The 20,408-nt window shown below is 41.9% G+C and overlaps 1 protein-coding gene across 5 annotated transcripts in view; it reads right to left on the bottom strand.

Moving 5' to 3' along the window:
- FRMD5 (FERM domain containing 5) overlaps nucleotides 1–19,855 on the bottom strand; it is a 335,004-nt gene extending 315,149 nt beyond the window's left edge. For all 5 annotated transcript variants that reach the window (XM_030814161.1, XM_030814165.1, XM_030814163.1 and 2 more), the window contains exon 1: nucleotides 19,514–19,855. In XM_030814161.1, the coding sequence (XP_030670021.1) occupies nucleotides 19,514–19,615 (102 nt within the window). In that variant the 5' untranslated portion in view covers nucleotides 19,616–19,855. The remainder of the gene's footprint in view (nucleotides 1–19,513) is intronic.
- Nucleotides 19,856–20,408: the final 553 nt, after the last annotated feature.

Raw genomic sequence — 20,408 nt, 5'->3', positions numbered from 1 at the left:
CTCAATGGGTTAATAGATGAACAAATTGTGATACATCCATAAAATAGAATAGTACTCAGCAATGAAAAAACTGCTAATATACGCACTAACATGAATGAATCTCAAAAGCATTATGCTTACACTGAAAACCACAAAGCATTTTTTAAAAAATTAAAGACCTAAATAAATGGAAATACATCGTACATTCATGAATCAGAAGACTTAATACTGTTAAGATGGCAACACTCCCTGAATTGCTGAATTGATCAACAGATTCAATACACTTCCTATCAAAATTCCACCTGGAATTTTTACAGAAATTGACAAGCTGATTCTAAAATTCATATGGAAATGCAATAAAGCAAGAATAGCCAAAATAATCTTGAAAAAGAATGAAGTTGGTGAACTCATACTTCCCAACTTCAAAATCTACTACAAAGCTATTAATCAAGATACTGTGGTAGTGGAATAAATGTAAATAGATCAATGGAATATAATTTAGAGTCCAGAAATAAACCCATATATTTATGGTCTATTCATCTTCAACAAAAGGGCTAAGACAATTTAATGAGGAAAAGAATACCCTTTTCAACTGATTGCGCTGGACAACTGGATATCCACATGTAATAGCAAAACTTTGGACGCCTATCTCACACCATACACAAAAATTAACTCAAAGTGGATCATAGACCTAAATATATGAGCTAACACTATACAACTCCTAGAAGAAAACACAGGTATAAATCTTCTTGATATTGGGTTAGGCAATGATTTCTTAGATATGCCACCAAAAAAGCACAAACAATAAAAAATAAGATTACTAAATTGGACTCCATCAAAATTAAAGCCTTTTGTGCTTCAAAAGATACCATCAAGAAAACGAAAAGACAACTCACAGACTAGGAAAAAATACTTCTAAATCATCTATCTGATAAAGGACTTGTATCCAGAATATATAATAAACTCTTACAACTCAACAAAAAGACAAATAACCCAATTTTTAAATGGCCAAAGACTTGAATAGACATTTCTCCCAAAAAGATATACAAATGGCCAATAAACACGGGAAAAGATGCTCAACATATTTAGTCATTTGGTAAATGCAAATCAAAACCACAATAAGATACTCCTTCACACCCATTAGAATGGCTGTAATAAAAATAAGGCATATGTATACATATGTAACTAAACTGCACACTGTGCACATGTACCCTAAAACTTAAAGTATAATAATAAAAAAGAAAGTTCATGAAATAAAATAAGATATGTAAAAAAAAAAAAAGGCAGACAATAGTGAGGATTGGCCAGGAGAAACTGGAACCCTTGGGCCACTGTGGAAAAGGGTTTGACAGTTCCAAAGGGTTTGAGCGCTGTGGAAAAGGGTTTGAAAAAGGGTTTGGCAGTTTGCTGACTCGTGTGGTAACACAGAGTTACCACACAATCCAGCAATTCCACTCTTAGGTATCCATCCAAAAGAAATAAAAACATACTTCCACACAAAAACTTGTACAAAAATGTTCATAACATATTCAAGAGAAAGGAAAACATGTCCACACAAAGACCTGTACATAAATGTTCATACCATTATCCATAATAGCCAAAAAGTTGAAATGTCCATCAACTGATGAATAAACAAAATGTGGTATATCTATGACCTATACAATGGGAAATTACTTGGCAATTAAAAAAATTAAGTATTCATTAATGTTACTACACGAATGAACCTGAAAAACATTATACTAAGTGAAAGAAGTTACAAAAGACCACGTTGTATGATACCATTAATTAATATATCTAGAATAGGCAAATCTGGAGAGATGAAAAGTAAGTATTTGCCTAGGACAGGAAGCTATTGGGGGGGAGTCAGAATTGGGGAATAACTGCTAATGAGTACGTTTATTTTGGGGTGATAAAAATGTTTTAAAATTAGATATCTTGATGGTTGCAAAACTATGAAAAGATACTAAAAACTGTTGAAATGTACACCTTAAACAGATGAACTTTATGGTATGTAAATTGTATCTCAAAAAAGCATTATGCTAAGTGAAAGAAGCCAGACTCAAAAGATTACATATTGTATGATTCCATTTATAACACTGTGGAAAAGGCAAAACTGTAAGGACAGAAATCAGGTTTGTGGCTGCCAGAAGCTGGAGAAAGAAGAGAGGACTGATCATAAAGGGGCATAAGAGAAATTTACAGGGTGCTGAAAATATTCCATACAAGGTAGTTACACAACTTGCATATATTTGTCAAAATTCATGGAACTGTACAGCTAAAAAAGCTAATCTATGTAAATTGTGCCCCAATAAACCTGACCTATAAAAGGCAAGTTTTGCTGGGCACTGTGGCTCATGCCTGTAATCCACTTTGGGAGGCTGAGGCGGGCAGATCACGAGGTCAAGAGTTCGACACCAGCCTGGCCAACATAGTGAAACTCTGTCTCTACTAAAAACACACAAAAATTTGCCAGGCATGGTGGTGGGTGCCTGTAATCCCAGCTACTTGGGACTGAGGCAAAGAGAATCGCTTGAACCTGGGAGGCGGAAGTTGCAGTGAGCAGAGATCACACCACTGCAGTCCAGCCTGGGTTACAGTGAGAAACTCCGTCTCAAAAATAAATAAAATTAAAAAATTAAAAGGCAAGTTTACATTGAGGAGATACAGAAAACTATATTTGGAAACTTGAGATCAAAAGAATAGTGGAAACCTTTGAAATATACCAGAACTCAACCTTACTGAGTTCTATAACTAGGAGGAGCATGCCTCCTACGTATACCATCAAGTTTATATATTGCCAATGACAGAATGACAATATAGTCAAAAACATATGGACCATGGCAGAATTCCCCTTGGAATTTGGGATCAATGTTAGAAAAAGTCCTCCCTCTGAAAGGTGAACTAGTGAAAGTCAACATAAAATTAAAGTTGTCTGGCCAAGTCCTCTAACTTAGAGGGGGAATGACATTTAGATTTGAGTCTTAAGAAATACCCAAGTCTAGGCTGGGCACGGTGGCTCATACCTGTAATCCCAGCACTGGGAGGCCAAGGCGGGTGGATCACCTGAGGCCAGGAGTTCGAGACCAGCCTGACCCACATGATAAAACTCTATCTCTACTAAAAATACAAAATTAGCCAGGTGTAGTGGCACGCGCCTATAGTCCCAGCTACTTGGGCGGCTGAGGGAGGAGAATCGCTTGAACCCAGAAGGCAGAGGTTGCAGTGAGCCAAGATTGTACCACTGTACTCCAGCCCGGGCAACAAGAGCAAAACTCTGTCTCGAAATAAATAAATAAATAAATAAATAAATAAATACCCAAGTCTAATCAAAGTAAACAGTATCATGTAGACTAGGATGTACTTTCAAAAAAAAATAAGAAAAGAAAAATTGGGCCGGGTGCAGTGGCTCATGCCTGTAATCCCAGCACTTTGGGAGGCCGAGGCGGGCGGATCACGAGGTCAGGAGATCGAGGCTAACACGGTGAAACCCCATCTCTACTAAAAATACAAAAAAATTAGCTGACCGTAGTGGCGGGCGCCTGTAGTCCCAGCTACTTGGGAGGCTGAGGCAGGAGAATGGCATGAACCTGGGAGACGGAGCTTGCAGTGAGCCGAGATTGCGCCACTGCACTCCAGCCTGGGCAACAGAGTGAGACTCGGTCTCAAAAAAAAAAAAAAAAAAAAAAGGAAAAATTAACCTATCTGAAAAAGAGTCATATTAGCACAGGTACAATAATCTGCATGAAGTAGGAGAAAAAGAGACTACCAGCCATTAGTAACTACTACTTAAAGGAGAAAGAAAACTGATTCTGGTAGATATATAATTACTAGAACTCTACTACAGAACAGAGATCATTTGTAAGACTTTGAACCTGAAAAATATCCCTCAAACCCACTTGATTCCCTTTGCCTTCCAAATAGTTTCTAATCTGGTCTTCCAAAGTCTCTGATCCTAAAAGAAGTGCCTACAATGGCAGAAACCAGTATTCACTATTCCATTATAGTTGACAAACTAAGATTCTGGATTATACATAAAAAACAAAAGCTCTTACGATTTTGGTTAGCATGAATCAATCCCCAAGAACCTGAAATCTGTTGAATGAGCATATAAAGCTGTATTTTGTGTTCCGCAAAATCAAAGACCAGATCATAGATGGAAGCAGTCACCAAGCTCTTCCTTTGACATCTCTTTCTTTAAAAGGAACATCTGTATTTATAAAGAATATCCTTCACAGAGGGAACACACACATATTAAACAAACAACTTATAGAGCCAAGGATAAATTTCTTGAACTACAGAACATCTGTGCTAAACGGGGCTGGAGGGATCATCTATTTGTGCCTCATTTGGCAGATAAGAGGGTTACATTGCAATTTTAGAGATTAAGTTACCTGACCAAGGTCTCAAAGATAATCAGTGCCAGGCATTTAACACAGTTCTCCCAATTCACTCCAAGTTATCATCAGAGAGAAGTAAAACAACTGTAGCTAGGCACAGTGGTGTGTGCCTATAATCCCAGCCACTTGGGAAGCTGGAGTGGGAGGATCATTTGAGGCCAGGAGTTCAAGGCTGCAGTGCACTGTGCTCCACACCTGTGAATAGCCACTGCATTCCAGCCTGGGCAAGATAGTGAGACTCCATCTCTTAAAAAAAAAAAAAAAAAGGCAAAAAAAAGAAAACAACTCTGTAGTCACACAGACCTAAGTTCAAATCCCAGCTCCCCGACTTACTACTCCTGGGACATTAAGTTATTTCACTTGTCTAAGCCTCAATGCACTCATCTGTAATTAGAGACAATATCATTTTTTATCTTATAGATAAGATTAAATGAAAGAATGCATATAAAGCACTTAGCACAGAGCCTGGAACAAAGAACTCAATAATTTTTGAATCAATTAACATATATTACAAACTAAAGATACGTAATATATTTATATTTATATAGCAAATAACTCTCTAAGACACAAAAATGGCACCATGTTATCATATTCATAACTTATCAGTACCTTCGTTTTAATTGTAATTATGTCAGAAATATGATTTTCAAAGGAACAAAAAATTACAGAGAAAGGACGTAAAAAAAGAATACTGGCCAGGTACGGTGGGCTCACACCTGTATTCCCAGCACTTTGGGAGGCCAACGCAGGCAGATCACTTGAGGTCAGGAGTTCGAGACCAGCCTGGCCAACGTGGTGAAACCTGTCTCCACTAAAAATACAAAAATTAGCCAGGCATGGTGGTGGGCACCTGTAATCCCAGCTACTCAGGAGGCTGAGGCAGGAGAATCGCTTGAATCTGGGAGGCAGAAGTTGCAGTGAGCCGAGATCCTGCTACTGCACTCCAGCCTGGATGACAGAGTGAGACTCCATCTCAAAAAAAAAAAAAATACTGCCAAGATACCATTTCTAAATCCTTAATTTTTATCTTTTTATTAGATTATAATTGATAATTATATAGGATTATTTATAAGTAGATACATTTTGACATATGATACTTGAGAATAAAATATTGACATATAATTTAAAAAAGTAACTGGATCCTAATCAAGTGAGAAAACATTCTATAGCAATTCTAAACCATAAACCCACACTTAATAATAAACACATTTGGTTAGAACAACTAATTTAATCACTTTTTTTATTTTTAAGACCAGATATTGGTCTGTTGCCCAGGCTAGAGTACAGTGGTCTGATGACAACTCACTGCAGCCTCCAACTCTGGGGCTCAAGCAATTTTTCCACCTTAGCCTCCTAAGTAGCTGGAACTACAGCAGCATGCCTCCATGCCTAATTTTTTTTTTACTATTTTTTGTAGAGACAGCGGTCTCACTATGTTGCCCAGGCTGGTCTCAAACTCCTGGACTCAAGCAATCTTCCTGCCTCAGCCTCCCAAAGTGTTGGAGGCATGAGCTACTGTGCCCATCCTAACCTTTTTACATTTTTTTATTATGTAATAGTTATAGATACACAAAATTGCAAAAAATAGTGTGGAGATGTCCCATGTGCCCTTCACCCACCTTCCCCCAGTGGTAAAATCTTACGTAACTATAGTATGTTATCAAAACCAGGAAGTTTACATTGGCACTGAAATTTAATTCACATACCATAAAATTCACCATTTTACAGTATACAATTAAGTGGTTTTTAGTATGTTCCCAGAGTTGTGCAACCCTCACCACTAACTAACTACCTTTTAAAGTCATCATAGGCTGGGCACGGTGGCTCACACTCATAATCCCAGCACTTTGGGATGTTGACGTGGGAGGATTGCTTGAGTCCAGGAGTTTGAAACCAGCCTGGTCAACATAGCGGGACTCTGTCTCTACAAAAGAAAATTTTAAAAATTAGCTGGGCTTGGTGGCATGCACCTGTAGTCCCAGCTACTGGGGAGGCTGAGACAGGAGGACTGCTTGAGCCCAGGAGTTCGAGGGTACAGTGGGCCAAGATCATGCCGCTGCACTCCAGCCTCAGCAACAGGGCAAGACCCTGTCTCAAAACAAAACAAAACAAATAATATCACCATAGCATAACTCTCAAAAATAGAAAACATGATGGGTTCATTTTTTCACCTATTTATCTCAAGCTATAGGTAACTTTACATTTGCTTTTTTTTTTTTGAAATGGAGTCTCGCTCTGTCGCCCAGGCTGAAGTGTAGTGGCGTGATCTCAGCTCACTGCAACCTCCATCTCCCAGGTTCAAGCAATTTTCCTGCCTCAGCCTCCTGAGTAGCTGGGATTACAGGCATGCGCCACCATGCCTGGATAAGTTTTATATTTTTAGTAAAGACAGGGTTTCACCTTGTTGGCCAGGCTGGTCTTGAATGCCTGACCTCATGTGATCTGCCCACCTTGGCCTCCCAAAGTGCTGGGATTACAGGCGTGAGCCACCACACCTGGCCCTACATTTGCATTTTTTTTTTTTTTTGATACGGAGTCTCGCTCTGTCGCCCAGGCTGGAGTGCAGTGGCGTGATCTCGGCTCACTGCAACCCCCACCTCACAGGTTCAAGCAAATCTCCTGCCTCAGCCTCCCAAGTAGTTGGGACTACAGGCATGTGCCACCATGCTCAGCTAATTTTTTGTATTTTTAGTATTTTTTAGTATTTTGTATTCATCGTGTTAGCCAGGATGGTCTCGATCTGACCTCGTGATCCACCCGCCTTGGCCTCCCAAAGTGCTGGGATTACAGGTGTGAGCCACCTCATCAGGTCCATTTGCATTATTTAATAATCATTTTTTCAGAGCTAATACTTTTATTCATACACACCTACAATCAATATATATTAAGCCCCTCAGTGACACCTTAGTTACTAGCTGTACAAAGATATCTCTGCTCTTCAAACAGTTCACAGTACACTGAGAGACAGACATGTGAGAAAATATTCACATTTCATTTTTTGAGATGGAGTCTCGCTCTGTTGCCCAGGCTGTAGTGCAGTGGCATGATCTCAGCTCACTGCAAGTTCCGCCTCCCAGGTTCACACCATTCTCCTGCCTCAGCTTCCCCAGTAGCTGGGACTACAGGCGCCTGCCACCACGCCAGGCTAAATTTTTTTTTTTTTTTCAGTAGAGACGGGATTTCACCATGTTAGCCAGGATGGTCTCAATCTCCTGACCTTGTGATCCACCCGCCTCGGCCTCCCACAGTGCTAGGATTACAGGCGTTAGCCACCGTTCTCGTGAAAAGATTCACATTTCAATATGGTAAGTGCTGTAAGTCCCCCAAGGCACTGCCCAGCAACAATGGGGAGGGAGTCTACCCTGGAACAAGAAGGCTGGTGATCCATGCAGTGAGAAAAGGTGCATACAGAAGATAAGACAAGACAATGCTGGAAAGGGAGGTAGCAGAGAGACTATGGAAGGCCTTCTGTGCCATGCTAAAAGGCTCCTGTTATCCTGTAGGCAATGGGAAAACCATGTAGGATTTTTAAAAGATAAAATAATTAGAGGTGCATTTGGGAAACATGTGAAAGATGTGAATGGGCCCACCACTCCACAGGAAGGTAAAACCCACACAATTTGGTCCCCACATCTGGCAAGGGCAAATGGGAAGCCAGAGAATAGAATGTGGTCAGCACTAAATAGTTAGCGGCCTGTCCAGCAGAGGGTTCTATACCCAGCACCAGTGCACTGTGGCAGAGTACTGTGCAGTGAGGTGTTCACTATGATTCATTAATTGTTGAATATTTTAAATGTCACCCCCACATGGAGGCCAGGCCCAGAGGGCTCCTTTAAACCATTAAGCCTCTACCATCACACACAGCTACAACAACAAAAAATAGATCTCAGCCGGCGCAGTGGCTCAGGCCTGTAATCCCAGTGCTTTGGGAAGCTGAGGCAGGTGGATCACCTTAGGTCAGGAGTTCGAGATCTGCCTGGCCAACATGGCGAAACCCTGTCTCTAGTAAAAATACAAAAATTAGCCAGGTGTGGTGGCTTGAGCCTATAGTCCCAGCTACTGGGGAGGCTGAGGCAGGAGAATCACTTGAACCCAGGATGCAGAGGTTGCAGTGAGTCAAGATTGCGCCACTGCAGCCTGGGTGACAGAGCAAGTCTCCGTCTCAAAAAAAAAAAAAAAAAAAAAAAAGATCTCCAATGTTCTTTCATTATCCTCAATCTGCTTCTCCAGATTCTCCCTCCAGATTCTGACCAGGTATTTCTGCTTAAGGCTCCACTTAAGCCCTCACTTAAGGCTCTCACTCCAACCCCTCTGTTTCTCTGGTTTTGATCTTTTGTTTCTCCATTTAGTCAATTATTTTAATTCTCCCTCTACTCTAACTTCGGCTGTCCAAAGTAAAGGCTTTACTGGCCATGGAAAGTCCACCTCCTGCCATCATGTCTACCCATTCCTGAAGCATCAGACCTGAAGACATAGTAGACACAGAGTTACATTGGGTCTATTAATCCATTAAGAAATTATTACCAAAAAAAGTTAATAGAAAACTCTTAACATATAATACCAATCCAGCTAAAGCCCAAGGCTTTCAGGAATCTTTAGGTTGGAGTTCCAAGATGTCATTTTATACAATACAGATTTCCATTTGTTTGTACTGCTTCGATTAACTAAATACACAACACTCTTATGTTTAAAAATGAACTTAAAGTACACATATCACATTATGCCTTAGTGTACATTTACATACACTATGAATGCACCTATTTAATACCTCTCACTACCAAGAGAAGGTGTGAACATCACACAAAGAATCTTACCAGCAAAGGTATAACTAAGCAGTGATAGCAATTAGAAATGGTGATAAAAGACTCTATTAAATGAGAGGCTAATAGTATAAATTAGCATAAAGCAAAGGAGATAATAAGAGATGAACAGAAGGGCTATCTAGTTCAGGAAAGATGGCAAGAAATAAAATTGTGGAATTCAGAAAGTGAAGAAAAAGTAAAATTCTTCCACTTCTTTTGTCATTGTCTTTCAGCCAGAAAGTAGCTTATGTGAGATAAATCATTAGTAAAAATAGTCCACAATATTTTATAATGACACACTGAAAGATCTCATTTGCAGCAAGATAGTATATCATTATATCTGTCTCTTTAAAAATAATCAGACTGACTAGTATACCCAATATTACAGATTAGAATATGGGCAATATCTCCTTACCATAAAATTAGAAAACAGTTCATAGATGTACAGTCTGTAATGTGGCTATTCATTTAAACAAACTTTTTTAAATTACGTAAGATAAATTTAAAAGTAAGCAAAGAAAGTATTAAGTTTTCAGATTAGCTGTGCTGCTTAGTTGGTTCAGTATTTTATGTCCCGTAGCTACACCGAGCAAACTCTTCTCCTAGTTTTTTTTAAACCTATTTCACGTGTACTAGAATGTGAAGCTGGGCATAGTTTGAAGAAGTTGCATTCCAGTACTGGGACTTCCTTATGTTTTTATCAGAGTTTCACTGCTCAACAGTCAAATTTCTTTTGATAGTATAACTTCCAAATGGCCTCCCAAAGAGCTGAGGGGCTATTCTGTTAGACAGATAAGTGTATACCAAGAAATTGCAGGCTTAATATGCCTTATAACATTCCAGGCATCATTGCCAATCCATGGAGTCCTTCTGACCTACAAACCTCCAATTCCATAATAACTTTGGGGCTTTTAGAGTCTTCTAGAGCAAAGTCAGGCATGGTGGCTCACACTTGTAATCCTAACACTTTGGGAGGCTGAGGCAGGTGGATTGCTTAAGGTCAGGAGTTTAGAAACCAGCCTGGCCAACGTGGTGAAACCCCTTCTGTACTAAAAATACAAAAATTAGCTGAGCGTGGTGGCGCATGCCTGTAATCCCAGCTACTCAGGAGGCTGAGATGCAAGAATTGCTTGAACCCAGGAGGCAGAGGTTGCAATGAACCGACATCATACCACTGAACTCCAGCTTGGGCGACAGAGTGAGACTCTATCTCAAAAAAAAAAAAAAAAAAAAAATGCTTTTAGAGGCAAAAAATCTAAAAGAGGGCAGGCTGGATGCTTTCTCCATCTTAAATTATCTCTGGAAGCACATGAGATCCTTATGTGAATTGACTAATTCCACTTTCTTGTGTTTTTTGGTTTTTTATTTGGTTTTTTTTTTTTTTTTTTTTTTTTTGAGACGGAGTCTCGCTCTGTCGCCCAGGCTGGAGTGCAATGGCGCGATTTCGGCTCACCCGCAAACTTCGCCTCCCCAGTTCAAGCGATTCTCCGGCCTCAGCCTCCAGAGTAGCTGGGATTACAGGCATGAGCCACCGCGCCCGGCCTTTCTTGTGTTCTGATCAATGTTCTTACCTGCTTGGTTCAAGTCTAACAAAACAAGAATCATAGTGGCACCTCCTGCCTAGAGTATTTGGAATCCTTCGGAAATCCTGAAGCCAACTTTTCCACTCAGTATCCTCAAAATTAGACTGAGGCCCAGACTACAGGCCCCTGGGTTAAGTCAGGGTGTAGAGAAAAAAGGCTGTGCACCTGTCTGGAGGTGAAGGATAATTTGCCGGACTAAGGAGTGCCTGGATGGAGTGCCAGATTATGAGGGTTCCTAATGATTTGGCTTTTTCCTACTACAAGTTCACTGAAAGTGGCCGGACATTTGAGTGTGCCCTAGGGCATGCGGGTTTGATGTACCACTATTTATTTCAGGTCTTGGGCCTGTGGGCCTTTGCTAATTTTTCTAGCTCCCACAATACCACTTCACAGCAAGCCCCCTTAATCTCTCCAATAAAGTGGAGTGTCCGTATTGTCAGTCATCCCCTATTCATCAGTCTTTAGACTATCCCTTCTTTTTCTCCTTTTCCAGAGCAAAATAACCTATTAGCATTGGCATTCTGCCGAACACTGATTGCCCAAATGCCGAACAGTGCTTTCTTGGAGGTTCCCATCCCCAAAGCTCTAGCCTGGCATTGTGCTGAGTGCTAAAAGTACACCCTGTATAGGGCTGGGAACTTCGAAGCTGTCAGGAGTTCACTGGGGAATTCAGAGACGCAATCCTCGGTCCTCAAGAGAAGCTATTTTTGGTGGCCGCTTAGGTTTAGGAACAGAGATGCTGAAATGTGCCTTTTAGGACTCCATGGGTCACATTTCTTAACTGTTAATGCACAATTGGGGCTGCACTGTGTTCATCAAAGGATTTTCAAACATCAGCTAAATGTTGCAATTTGATACCCTCTTTTTTGTCAGATGATTAAACTGATCCTGAAGAGGAGAGTCCTCTTGGAAATAAAATTCATATGTAGTTACTGCAGCCACAGAATGAAGATTGAAATCTGAATCCACCTTTTCTTGACATAATGCCATTGCTTTGTGAAGAATCTTAATTTGTGTTATACAGTTTTAGAATTAGATTTAATTCAACACTAGCTTTATGTATTATTAGTTTAGATTGATTCCTCTCTGCATGTCAAGTATGATTGAAATTTACTGACAGGAATTTTCCCCAAGCAGATTTCTGTTGTTTGACTCAACTGTACCAGAGTAAGTCAGATAAACATACTCAAGAAAAAAACTAAAGACTTTACATTTTTAACTTTTCCACTTAGAAGTAGTCTGCTGTTAACTCAGCCTGGAATGCTCTTTACGCATCCCCATGCCATTTTATGCTTTTGGCAATTTTTTTTTTTTTTTACGAGACAGGGTTTCCATCTGTAGCCAAGGCTGGAGTACAATGGCACAATCATAGCTCACTATAACCTCAAACTCCTGGGCTTATGAAATCCTCCCACCTCAGCCCCCTCATGTAGCTAGGACTACAGTCATACACCAACATGCCAGCCTAAATTTTAAATTTTTTGTAGAGACAAGGTCTTGCTATGTTGCCCAGGATAGACTCAAACTTCTGGCCTCAAGGGATCTTCCTGCCTTAGTCCCCCAAAGCACTGAGATTATAGGCATAAACCATAGTGCCTGGCCCTGCTTTTGGCAATTTTTCATAACCTGGTTCAAATTTCATCTCCTTTGAAAAACAATTATTAATTTTGGAATCCCTCCCCATCTCCCAAACTCCAACTCAAATTTGCATTGCCACAACATACCCCCTTGTCTTAGCTCCAAATTCTATGATGCTTTATAGTTTGTTATTTATGTGTTTGCAATCCCTAAGTTGTAAGCCCTTGGACAACAGGGGCCTTGACTCTTCCTTTCCCCCAGTGCATCAAGTTGTGAACAAAATTTATTTAAAAAAATATACAAATATACAATAATCTACTGTTTTTAGGTCAGGAGAGACAAAAAATACTAACCAATAAATACAACAGCATCAAACTGGTATAATGACGCACTGCAGAATCTTTAGACTCCTACCCACTTGAAAATAGGTATGCATATCTGTAGACAACCTAGCGTTTACCTTGCAAGGGAAGAGAATCTATTAAGACAATTCAGGAATAAATCAAAAGTTAGAAATGTGAGATTCCTTCTTCGCCTCTCCCTCTCCCTCACATTTTACATCCAGTCAATCAACACTTGTCCATTTTACCTACTAAATATCTCTGTAACCCAGTAGTAGTGATTCTCAAACCTCAGCAAGTCTAAGAATCACCTGGAAGACTTGTTAAACAGACTGCTGAACTCCATCCCCAGAGTTTTTGATTCACTAGGTCTGGGATGGGGTCAAGAATTTGCATTTCTAACAAGTACCCAGGTGATATGGATAATGCCTATCTAGGGGCCATACTTTGAGAACCACTGCTTTATCCAATCCCTTATTTCATTTTCCATGCTTTTGAGAGGCCTCACAATTTCTACTGAAGGAAAAGGGCCCCTGAATTGTGACATAGTAAAATGACTCAAATGAGGCATAAGAATAGCTAGATTTAGTCCTGATTTTGAATGGTTTTTCTTGGTGGGCAGTGGTTGTCTGAGGCTTTGAACTGATCTTTAACACACAGGAACGAGTTCTAGGCACTTCTGGAGTGGTCCAGAGCACCTCTAAATATGAAGCAGCAGATGAGGTCATGGTAATTCAGGGAGTCAGAAGTGGAAGGGTGGGGGGTTGAAAGCTATAATCACTGTCAAAGGGGTGTTTTCTGTAGACAAGTGAATGGAGCTATTGTACACAAACTCAGTGGTTGCCAAGCATGTGGCCCAATTATTTTGCCTTCATGAGCATGGCACGGAAGGATCTCTTTAGAGAACTTGATTCACACAAGTTTGTGTTTAGTCTAACGGTAGCAGGCAAAAGCCTGGGGAATTTGAACCTAAGAGTCTTTACAAGTTCCTGCCTCCCAAATCTAGAATATGATACCAGAAAGTTGGTAAGACCACAAAAGTAAAACACAATCTTTAGAAATAATACAACAATTACAACTGTTGAAAGACCAATATAGGGGACTATCTTGGTCAAAATGTTGACAACAATAATGAAGATCACATGTTGACCTTGGGAGGCAAAACATCCATAATTTAAATTTCTCTGAGACGGTTTTAGCCTGATGGAGAAACTGGAGGTTAGGAGTATGTGAACTTAGAACCTCTGCTCTCTCTGGTTTATCTTTGGCTCTACCTGTATTTAAAGTGCTTGTAAAAGTTGAGACCTTTTTTTTTTTTTTTTTTTGGGACAGAGTCTTGCTCTGCCACCCAGGCTGGAGTGCAATGGTGCTATCTCGGCTCACTGCAAGCTCCGCCTCCCGGGTTCAAGCAATTCTCCTGCCTCAGCCTCCCGAGCAGCTGGGATTACAGGCATGTAACACCACACACCTGGCTAATTTTTGTATTTTTAGTAGAGACGGGGGTTTTACCATGTTGACCAGGCTGGTCTCAAACTCCTGATCTCAAGTGATCCTCCCACCTCAGCCTACCAAATTGCCAGGATTACAGGCGTGAGCCACTATGTCTAGCCAAAAGTCCAAAAAGTTTTATTGGTCACCAGGGTCTAGGGTCTTAAAAGGAATGGAAGACCTGCTTCAATTGCTAGGATAGACATATGAACTGGCGATTTGCTGTCTTAGGGGAAACACCATTCTCCCTGCAACATGGGAATGGAGATGCTTTAGTACCCTTCAAATTTCCCAGCTGCATAAGAAAACCACTGAGGTGGTTGGCCTAAGCCCCAAAGGGTCAAGGCCAAAAAACAGAGGGGCAACAACCATCATCTGGCCTCCAGGAAAGCGGCACTGTCCTTCCTGGGCACTACAGAAGTGAGAAACAGAAGCTATAAGGTTGCTGCCAATCCTCCATGATACTCACTTCTTTAGTACAAGCCCTAACTAGACACATTTGAGAGACGAGCAACTCACAGTAGGCTACTCCATGAAACAGGGTCTGCAGAGTCAGACTGGATGTTATAGATGAGGCTATCAAAGGTGAATTCAGCTTAAAATAGATATAACTAGAAACAGGATGGGAAGCACGGTCCACTTCCTCTTGGAGCAAGAGGTGAGAAAATGAGGCTGTGAGGAGGTCTGTCTCCTCTTTTATGGGGTACTAAGGGGAAAAGTGTGAAGGAAACTTCTGTAGCTATGGTGATCCCTACACTCAAAATCCTAATTCTGGCAGAACTCTAACACTCCATGAAGTACTGCATCACACAGTATTCATTTGATCTAAGCCCTCTAAACTTGCAGAGATGGAGGCAGGGGGACCTGAAAGTTTTGAAATCCTAAAAGACAAACCAAAAAGTCATAGGAGCTATACCAACTGGCGCTCCACTAATTCAACAAAGGATAATTGCAGAAATTGACTTCATAAATACCTCAAAGACCTCATAAATACCACACTAACATACTGTACTTCTCACCCAGGAGAGGGGTCACACAGCAAAACGGCTTGTAATGGAATGGATTAAAACTATAAAGAGTTATACAGTTGTTAGAACTGTTTATTGTTTTCAGGAATAAGAAAATTTGAAGTGAAGTTAACATAGCAATCATGTAGCACAAACAAATCAGAACAAATATTTATTGAATTAAAACTATGTAAGGCATCGAACTAGATGTAATTTTTAGGGCTTATGATTTATAGCTTTCTCTTAATCTATTATAAATTCTAGAGTGCCTGGCAAGCACAGGGCTCAATACATTTGTTCTCTCCCTCCCTCTCTCACCCTAGCTACCACAGCTACTAAGTGGTTGAGCCACAATCAAATCCAAATATTGGTTATACTATGGAAATGCCCCTGCACACACATTCTATTTATGGTAGTATCTTATTTAATGGCACAATTTAACCTGGCTGCTTAATCTATTATTTTAATATGTCTCTCAGTAAAATCAAATTCATTTCTAGAGTAGCTCACCTTTCAGTAATCACAAAAAACTGATTAACATTTCTGACTTGAAAATAGATATTTTTTCAACACATATTTCTACTAGAAATGTTGCAATATATATTCTTATAATTTATAAACTATTATAAGCTGAAAGATAGTTAAAAATCTATTCCTGAAAAAAAAAAAAAATCTATTCCTGGCCGGGTGCAGTGGCTCACGCCTGTAATCCCAGCACTTTGGGAGGCGAGGCAGGTGGATCACGAGGTCAAGAGATAGAGACCATCCTGGCCAACATGGTGAAACCTCGTCTCTACTAAAAATACAAAAATTGGCCAGGCATGGTGGTGGGTGCCTGTAATACCAGCTACTCGGGAGGCTGAGGCAGGAGAATCACTTGAACCCGGGAGGCAGAGGTTGCAGTGAGCTGAGATTGCACCATTGCACTCCAGCCTGGGCAACAGAGCGAGACTCCATCTCAAAAATAATAATAATAATAATAAAATAATCTATTCCTTATAAGCAAGACATGGTGGTGCACTTCTGTAGTCCCAACTACTTGGGAGGCTGAGGTGAGAGAATCACTTCAGCCCAGGAATTCAAGTCCAGCCTGGGCAACATAGCAAGATCCCATTTCTTAAAAACATAAAAATCTATTCCTTAGGATATTACATGCCTAAGCATGTAAATGACTCCTTCAGTATACTGAGTTCAAAGATATTAGTTATCTTTTCATTTTTTAATTTTCCCTATTTTCTCCCAAATAACAAAGTAAGGTGATAAATGTGGTAAATATATATATATATATATATGTGTGTATATCTCCATAAATGAAACAGATGAGTGAAAAACAGATGAGTAGACCAGATCTGCATTTACGAGGCAATGACCTTCAAAACTGGCAGGGAGCCGTTAACAATGTTCTTCACAGGGGAGCAATTATACTACAACCCTCCTATGTACACTTTCATTTCTCATGGTCTACAAATACATTTGCATATCAGAAAGAGTGAAAGAATAGTCTGGTAACTGTGGCAACCTTCACTGAAAAGATATAAGGCATTTTCATTACCTTAATAATTACATCCTAAATGCCAGATCAGAATAAATGCTGCATTATGAAAGGATAGACAAATACTTTGACAGAATTTCCTACAACTGAAATTTACCGAATGTAACTATCATGACTCCAACCCAGTGATACATTTCTGATTCTGTAATATCCTAAGTAGTCTCTGATTATGCTAAGGCAGTAAAATCATTCTAAAATAGATACTTTATTTAAACAAAAATATGGCATACAACACTTTAAGGAAAATGAGTTCAAATTATCACCATAAAAGCTAAAATATACAGTGCTACAATGCCTAAAATGTTGGGAATATTGCTTAACCTAATAAGAAGTTCACAGATCCTTTCCATACTGATTTAAAAGATCCTGTGCCCAGTATTTAACAAACAGTATTTAACAAATAAGCACATGCACACATACACACACACTCACTACAGAAACGCATGAGGGGAAAAGTTGATAAGAAAAGCTCAATTTCTAAATGTTCAAAAAAGCTACATGCAGAAAATGTTAATTTCATATAAGATACTGTCTTTTTGCTACATTTCTTCACATGGGTAAAAACAAAAGCAATTCACAAAAGTAGTGCCAAAGAATGACAACACTACATATACTTTACAATCCCTGTGTTTTTTAGATTCCATGCAAAAATAACAATGCACAATCATTAACATGTCTAGACAGTGGACACTTACTACAGTGTGGCCATATTACACCAAGCTTAATTTTTTAGGTGGCCTAGATATTTTATAAAATTAAATTGTAATAATGTAAAATGAGAGCAGTAGGAAAATAAGTACAGCCATAGTAGGATATAGCAAGCACAAATCCAATAAGTCCTATTTAACTCAAAAATATTCTTTTTCTAAATGGTAATAAAAACTACCCACAATTATAATACCAATCAAGCAACCTCAAAGGTTCCACTAACTGGGAAAAAAATAACTATCTGCCTCATTGCAATACTTTAAAACCACAAGGTTAACAATCATTTCTAGCGAAATGGTGATGTGAATTGTGTTTTATTTGTATTCTACACCTTGGCAAAAGTTAATGACCTGCCTCGGAAATTATTTCACATACCCCAAAAGTATTCTTAGGACTTACAAAGTCTAAATCTCACACTGCCCTTGATATGCTATTGGATAAATGCTTTAAATTTTAAAACAAAAGGATAAAGACTTTTAAAAAGCTCTAGACAATATACTCAAATAGTGAAGATATCAACTCAATGTATTCTCCTACCCCAGCAAAACAAAACAAAATTGGACATGGCACAATGATACAATAGGAACAAAAAGTAGTATTCCATTCATTCAGCAAGGAAATAATACAGAGCATCTCTCTATCATATTCAACTACAAAAATCCTTTCACTTGATGGCTAGCATCTTTATGACTGCTTAGTCTGTATTTAAGTGGCCTTAAAAAGAGATTTTGTGCTCTTTCTGTACCCTCATGGATCTTTGGCAGCAGTCAGCACTTATGCCCAGAGCTGGTTTCGAGGGGAGGGAGAAAAGGGAAAGTGAGGAGAAGGCTGAACTGAGCACGGAGTCAGCAGAGAGCAGCTGCTCTCATACACTACCCAGTGTCTTTCTCACACACCGCTATTTTCCGCTATTGAGCACTGTCAGCAAAAATAAATAAATAAGGAGGCGGGGGGCAAGGAGACATTGAGGGTAGGACCCAGGCCGACAGTTTTTGTCTGTCACATCTGAGCCAGAAGCCTCCTCCTCTGTTTTCCTGCTGCAAAGGCAAAGGATCAGGTGAGACCCCTCCGGGTGCAGCTCAATTTGCTTCTCCACAAAGAGCAGCTTCCGGCAGATGAGCGCAGGATCCTCCTGGCTGATGAACTAAACACGGGAGCATTGTCAATGTTTTCAATCTCTGACTTTTTCATAAGGGAGGAGAGAGGGCTGTGACTGCATTCCCGGGAAAGACTACTACTCCTGACGTGCACACAGCAATAGTGAAGGAACATGAGCAAGAGGTTGTAAAAATCCCTTCAAAAATATCAGGTTCTGAAAGAAATGCTGTTGAGCATTACCGTATTGTTGGCGTTTGTCGTAAGTCGCCGATTCTTCCTGGCCACTGCCAAGCCTCAAATCGCTGGGACTTGTTGCTAAATCTTTACCTCACGTCCCCCAGAACCGCCCAACACAATAAGATTTGGGGATCGAAAGGCGGGAGGGGGCCTAAATCTCTAAAGCCCAGAGGACTGGGCTTCCTTCAATAGGCCACTCCGCAGGGGCTGCGCGTTCAGTTCTACCTTCAGAAAGCTCTGACTCACAAATGGTGGTGGGGGGGAGGGGGGGGGAGGAATTATGACATAAACCATTATCCTTCCAACCCAAGAGAGATAAGAAAAGCCAGCCATACGTCCTTGCCCGGCCAGAGAGCCAAAGCCTGCGCCCCCGACGGGGCGGCCGGGCTAGGAGCCTACCGCCCTACCCGCCTCCCTCCGGGCGCCCCGGAAAGGTGCACCTTACCCGGGCGGGCTCGAGGAACCAGGACGGGGCGCCCTCACCCAGGGAGAGCAGGGGAGGACTTAGGGGTGTGGGACGCGGAGACTCGCCCCGCGGCGGCGGTGACACACCGGGTGCCAGGGCTCCGGCAGGGGCTCCGGTGAAGGCGCCCTGCACTAGGGCGGTCCGCCGCAACCAGGAACGGACAAAGCACGGCGCTGGGGCTGCGGCGACCCCTGGGCGGCGGCCGCCGCCGGCCAAGTTGACCGGACTTGGGGGACGAGGGGGTCCCGCGGGCGGGGCGGGGCGGCGCGGCGCTGACCTGAATGGTGCAGGTGTACTCGCTGTCGTCCAGCAGCCGCACGGTGCAGCTGTACTCGCGCTCCAGGCTCCTGCTGCTGCCGCTCATCAACCTGCTCAGCATCTTCCCGCCCGCCCGCCCTGGAGCGACGCGGCGGCGCTGCGGACCCTGGACCAGGCGTCCCTCAGCCCGGCAGCTCCGCACCGACCCCGGGCACCTGCACCATCACCCCGGCCCCGTCGCTGCCGTTGCCTCCTGCTGGCCTCGTTCCTCCTCCTTATCCTCCTCCTTCCCTCAGCCGCCACTGCCTCCCCCAAGCCCAGATGAAGCGCCGGGCTCTGACTCCTCGGCGCCCCAGTGCCCGTGCCCAGCTCGCGGGGCGGGGCCTCAACCGGAGGGGGCCAATGGGGGTCAGCGCGGCGGAACCGAGTGGCAGACCGAAGAGCCAATCGAGATAGAGTACTGGGATGATGGGCGGGATAAAGAAGCAATCACAGAAAAGCAGTCGGACCTAGTCAAGCCGGAGCAGCCCTCTAGCGTCCCAAACGAGGGGTTCCTCTCCGCCCCGTGGTTCCTATGGATGCTGTTTCCCCTCCCCCGGGCCAGGTGTGAGCACCCAACTGGATTGATGTCTGCCGCCTGAAATACACTTGATCTGCGCTTCGGAAGCCAAGCCCCGCGCCCTGCAACACCGCAGTTCCCGCCCTCTTGGGAGCCGGAGCGGGGAGGCGGCAGGGTGCTGGATCACAGTCCCTGCACCTGCAGAATGCGGGTACCTCTCGCTCCAGATCAGGCGACTGCCCCCGACCTGTGCTGTATCCTAAGTTGGCCCGTCTGGCCTCTGCTCCAGCCCTCTTATTTTGGGAAACAGGAGGTACTTAAATAAAAGCTAAAGGGACCTCAGAGGTTCTGAAGT

The sequence above is a fragment of the Nomascus leucogenys genome, chromosome 6, assembly GCF_006542625.1.
Source record: "Nomascus leucogenys isolate Asia chromosome 6, Asia_NLE_v1, whole genome shotgun sequence".
Lineage (NCBI taxonomy): Eukaryota > Metazoa > Chordata > Mammalia > Primates > Hylobatidae > Nomascus > Nomascus leucogenys.
This window is presented reverse-complemented; position numbering and strand designations above follow the sequence as displayed.